Source organism: Entelurus aequoreus, linkage group LG01 (assembly GCF_033978785.1).
Source record: "Entelurus aequoreus isolate RoL-2023_Sb linkage group LG01, RoL_Eaeq_v1.1, whole genome shotgun sequence".
Lineage (NCBI taxonomy): Eukaryota > Metazoa > Chordata > Actinopteri > Syngnathiformes > Syngnathidae > Entelurus > Entelurus aequoreus.
The window spans coordinates 39074694-39079805 of record NC_084731.1 but is presented as its reverse complement, the minus strand read 5'-3'; the positions used below and the strand labels follow the sequence as shown (position 1 = coordinate 39079805).

The 5112-nt window shown below is 37.5% G+C and overlaps 1 protein-coding gene across 1 annotated transcript; it reads right to left on the bottom strand.

Annotated features, from left to right (window-relative positions):
* Positions 1-1054: 1054 nt before the first annotated feature.
* g0s2 (G0/G1 switch 2) lies at positions 1055-4333 on the bottom strand. The gene is made up of 2 exons (XM_062067928.1): positions 4231-4333; positions 1055-2492 (listed from the first exon to the last, which is right to left on the bottom strand). Exons 1-2 carry the CDS (start codon positions 4258-4260, stop codon positions 2106-2108), a joined length of 417 nt encoding a protein of 138 aa, XP_061923912.1. The 5' UTR covers positions 4261-4333; the 3' UTR covers positions 1055-2105.
* Positions 4334-5112: the final 779 nt, after the last annotated feature.

Here is a 5112-nt window from a genome sequence, read left to right as displayed (position 1 = left end):
CTGCTCATCAACACCAGTGCTCACCTGCGTTCCAGCGATCGGCGGAAGGACGAAGGACTTCACCACGATCATCCGTGGCTAGCGTCGGCTAGTGCGTCTGCTATCCGAGTCAAAGTCTTCCTGGTTGTGTTGCTGTAGTCCGCCGCTAATACACTGATCCCACCTACAACTTTCTTCTTTGCAGCCTTCATTGTTCATTAAACAAATTGCAAAAGATTCACCAACACAGATGTCCAGAATACTGTGGAATTATGAGATGAAAACAGAGCTATTTTGTATTGTATTCAATGGGGTACCGATACTTCTGTTTCACTGGTTACGTCACGCGCATACGTCATCATCCAAAGACGTTTTCAACCAGAAGTTTAGCGGTAAATTTAAAATTGCACTTTATAAATTAACCAGGCCGTATTGGCATGTGTTGCAATGTTAAGATTTCATCATTGATATATAAACTATCAGACTGCGTGGTCGGTAGTAGTGGCTTTCAGTAGGCCTTTAAGTAGAGTTTATAAGTCTTCTATTTGTGCCAGACACAGCCTTATTCCATGCAAGCAAATACATTGTACTTATTATACCAAGGTTCGACTAGCAAGTATCCGAATCGTGTGATCGGTGCAGCTAATTTAATACATATGTTTTGGCTCCGCCCATCACTGTGCAGTTATTGGACAGAATTTTTTTAATACTTTGTCTTTGGTAATTGATGAAAGGATGAAACCGAATCCTATAAGTGGACTATTCGGGGGAGCTCCTCTGTCATCTTCTCTCAGCCAATCCAAACAGAATTTGGTGGCATTCATTACTTTGTTGGCTATAAGACCTATTGTGTTTAACTGGAAGGCTGCAGCTCCTCCCTACCACACCCGAGGGATTAGAGCTATTCTTTATTTCCTTAAATTGGAGAAAATTAGGCTGACATTTAATTTCAAGAAGTATGGGGTGCTTTCTTAAAATATGTAAAGGAGACTGATCTCCAGTTTGGCACCAGTTGAGACATGGTTGAACTGTGGATGATCGATGAGCCTTTTGTTAGCTTTTGTGTATTGCTTCGCCATTCAGATGTGCAGTTGTCTGTGGCTTTATATCAATATCTGCCTGTACTTATTTGACTGATATATCTTTTTTTTTTTTGGTTGGAGGAAAAAAATAACAATTAATGTGTATTGTATTGTATTTCAGTTAACTGTGTGACAAAAACTTTCAGTAAACAAATGTGTTCAAAAAAATAAAATAAAAAACACTAAGTATAAGCGCCTTTTGCAGCGTATAACCATATACCAATACACAAAGGGAAAGCAAAAATAACAATATTTAAGAAATGAACAAAAACATTTTAAACACCAAACCCGAATTTTTTACTAATTTCTTTCTTTTCCCGCTGATCATTCCTGACAATCCATAAAATAACATAACATTTCATCTTCATTCAGAAGGGGATTGACAGTTAGAAAATTCCCTGAATTTTTCACACAGCCACAGTCTATCATTATTTTATTACAGTATATCAGTATATAATGATTTTCAATAGGTTCAATACATTTCCAACATCACAATCAAAGCAACAACTTTGTAGACTTTTAGCTTTGGCGAAGTTCACTGCATAAATTATTAATATAATTATAATTATTATCCTCATTATTATTATTATTATTTATTATCACTGGGGAAATTATACAAAGCAAGTATTCAAAGGCTTAATGGGTTGAAAATGAGCAAAAATGTAAAAAGGAAACATTATTGATATGTGATGAAGGGCTACCGGTATATAAATACTATTAGATTGATATATAAAAAACAACATAATGACATACATGGAAAATGTAAAAAAATAGCAGTGCCAATCTTCCCCACTAGATGTCCCTGTTGGTGTGTTGAGGCACCAACAGACAGTAGTAGAGAAAATAGATGACGTCAGGGAACAAAAACTTGGACAATTTAAGTGAAAGTGCTTGTGCAAAAGGAAAAGACTCAACTGCACAGAGAGAATTCATGACAGCTAAGAGTCCAAAACAATATTTCCAACATTACATTTAGTCTTTTTGTGTATGGGCCTAGAAGATAACGCATAGTTGATTTGTCTTTTCACGGGGGAAGAGTGTCTTTTATGAAGCATGGAGACGATTGCACAGATTTCTTTGACTTTGGCTCTTGGAAAATGCCTGTATGCTCTGGATGACGTCCTTGTGCTCTTTTGTCAGAGTCTCCTCCACCTTGCGCTCCGATTTTTGTGTCCTCTGCTCTTTGTCCATCATGATGAGGACCATCTCTGCGTCCATCGGCTCTCCTGAAGAGAGCGGTCGACACACCAGCTCAGCCAATCCGATGAGCGTCCCGAGCACCGCGAACACGGAGCCCACCAAGTATACCTTCAGCATACCTCGACTGGGCTTTTGAGCCAGAAGCTCTTTAGCGAAGGCGAGCACATCTTGCAAGCTTTGCCTTTCCATCGGCTCTTCAACTGCTGTGTTTGCTGGGTGCTCCGATTCGATCTAGAAAACAACGAAAAAAACAATCAAACTTTCACTTTAACACAATTATATGGTAAATGGTAAATGGGTTATACTTGTATAGCGCTTTTCTACCTTCAAGACAGTCAAAGCGCTTTGACACTATTTCCACATTCACCCAGTCACACACACATTCACACACTGAGGGTGGGAGCTGCATTGCAAGGCCCTAACCATGACTCATCAGAAGCAAGGGTGAAGTGTCTTGCTCAAGGACACAACGGACGTGACTAAGGTAGTAGAAGCCGGAGATCGAACCAGGAACCCTCAGATCCCTCGTCACTAACCTGAACAAAACTAAATATTAAGTCTAAAGAGATCTGGAGCGCTGACTCAGTTGTTATTGCATTAGAACAAAGGTGTTAAACTCAAGGTCTGGGGACCAGATCTCACCCGCCTCATCATTTTTTGTGGCCTGCGAAAGCCTGATAATGATATGTGTCAATAAATCACTTTATAGCTCTTACTAAATGTATGTTTTCATTTTAACAGAAAAAAATGCATTGCTGCATATCTTTAAAACTGGATATTTTCTAAAACAGTAACAATTATTATCATAATTTTTGTTAAAATACAAATACTTAAATATCTGCTTGACCTACGATTTCAAAGCAAGTTATCCATCAAACTGTAAAAATGTGTAGATTTTACAATAAAACACTGTCAGCTCAGAATTTTACCGTAAAAAAACAGGGGTACCGTTTTTCAAGCCACAGTAATACACTGTATAAACAGCCATTGATTTTATGAAAAAAGAAAACAGTATTTCAGTTGCTGGAATTTTACAGTAAAAAAAACAACCCCCTAATATGTAACTAACACTGTAAATTTTATGGTAGAACTTTTTTTCATTTTTACCGTTTGGCATTGGAAATAATATCAATATACAGTACAAGCCAAAAGTTTGGACACACCTTCTCATTCAATGCGTTTACTTTATTTTCATGACTATTTACATTGTAGATTGTCACTGAAGGCATCAAAACTATGAATGCACACATGTGGCGTTATGTACTTGACAAAAATAGGTGAAATAACTGAAAACATGTTTTATATTCTAGTTTCTTAAAAATAGCCACCCTTTGCTCTGATTAGTACTTTGCACTCTCTTGGCATTCTCTCAATGAGCTTCAAGAGGTAGTCACCTGAAATGGTTTCCCAACAGTCTTGCAGGAGTTAGCTCATCGAGAGAATGCCAAGAGTGTGCAAAGCAGTAATCAGAGCAACAATTTGAAGAAACTAGTATATAAAACATGTTTTCAGCAATTTCACCTTTTTTTGTTAAGTACATAACTCCACATGTGTTCATTCATAGTGTATATGCCTTCAGTGACAATCTACAATGTAAATAGTCAATGCGGAGGTGTGTCCAAACTTTTTGGCCTGTACTTTATATAATGAGGCAAATTATACATTTAGATTCATATTTCATGCACAGCGATGTGGCACTCACTGAGCATGAGTTTGACATCCCTGCTTTAGAATCATGTCCTTGTTGTTATCATGCATACAATCTTGTATTTCACTCGCACTGCGATACATCAGAGTCCACTGTGATAAGATGGTAGTTCAAAAGCTTCTCCGTAGTAAAAAGAATGTTATGACCCTTTGATCCGACATCATTTACTTTGAAGATGATGGTAAAAGGGTTCGAAATAAGCCAAACAATTAATTAAAATATGAAAAATATACAGTTTTGAAATATTGCCATCAAACTTACTGTTGCTGTCTGTTGAAGTGAAAGACTCATCTTGAATCTCAATGAGGATCACCAGTCAGTCAGGAGCTTTATGGGACATGATAGTGTGCTCATTTATTTATATCTACACTCTCCACCCACACTGTACTAACTTAATATTCATGAGCAGGGCCGCCCCCAATTGTTAAATTAGAGCCCTCCCTCATGTACATTGTTTTTCCACACTTTTTTATGTATGTAAGATGTTTGTTATACTTTTTAAATCAAACTTGAATATGATTTGATGCATGTTTTATACTATATTTCTACTGTATTCAAATGTGCTGGAGTGATTTTTGCCTTACTCACTGGCCTAGTGGTTAGAGTGTCCGCCCTGAGATCGGTAGGTTGTGAGTTCAAACCCCGGCCGAGTCATAGCAGAGACTATAAAAATGTGACCCATTCCCTCCCTGCTTGGCACTCAGCATCAAGGGTTGGAATTGGGGGTTAAATCACCAAAATGATTCCCGGGCGCGGCACCGCTGCTGCCTACTGCTCCCCTCACCTCCCAGGAGGTGAACAAGGGGATGGGTCAAATGCAGAGGACGGTGAGGGGGTGGTTGGGGGCGGGGGACGTGGTTGGGGGCGTGGTTATTTACAGCTAGAACTCGAGTATTTCATACATATATACAGTATATATTTCAGTGAATTCTAGCTACATATATATATATATATATATATATATATATATATATATATATATATATATATATATATATATATATATATATATATATATATATATATATATATATATATATCATCTTGGGGGCGTGGTTATTTACAGCTAGAACTCGAGTATTTCATACATATACACAGTATATATTTCAGTGAATTCTAGCTACATATATATATATATATATA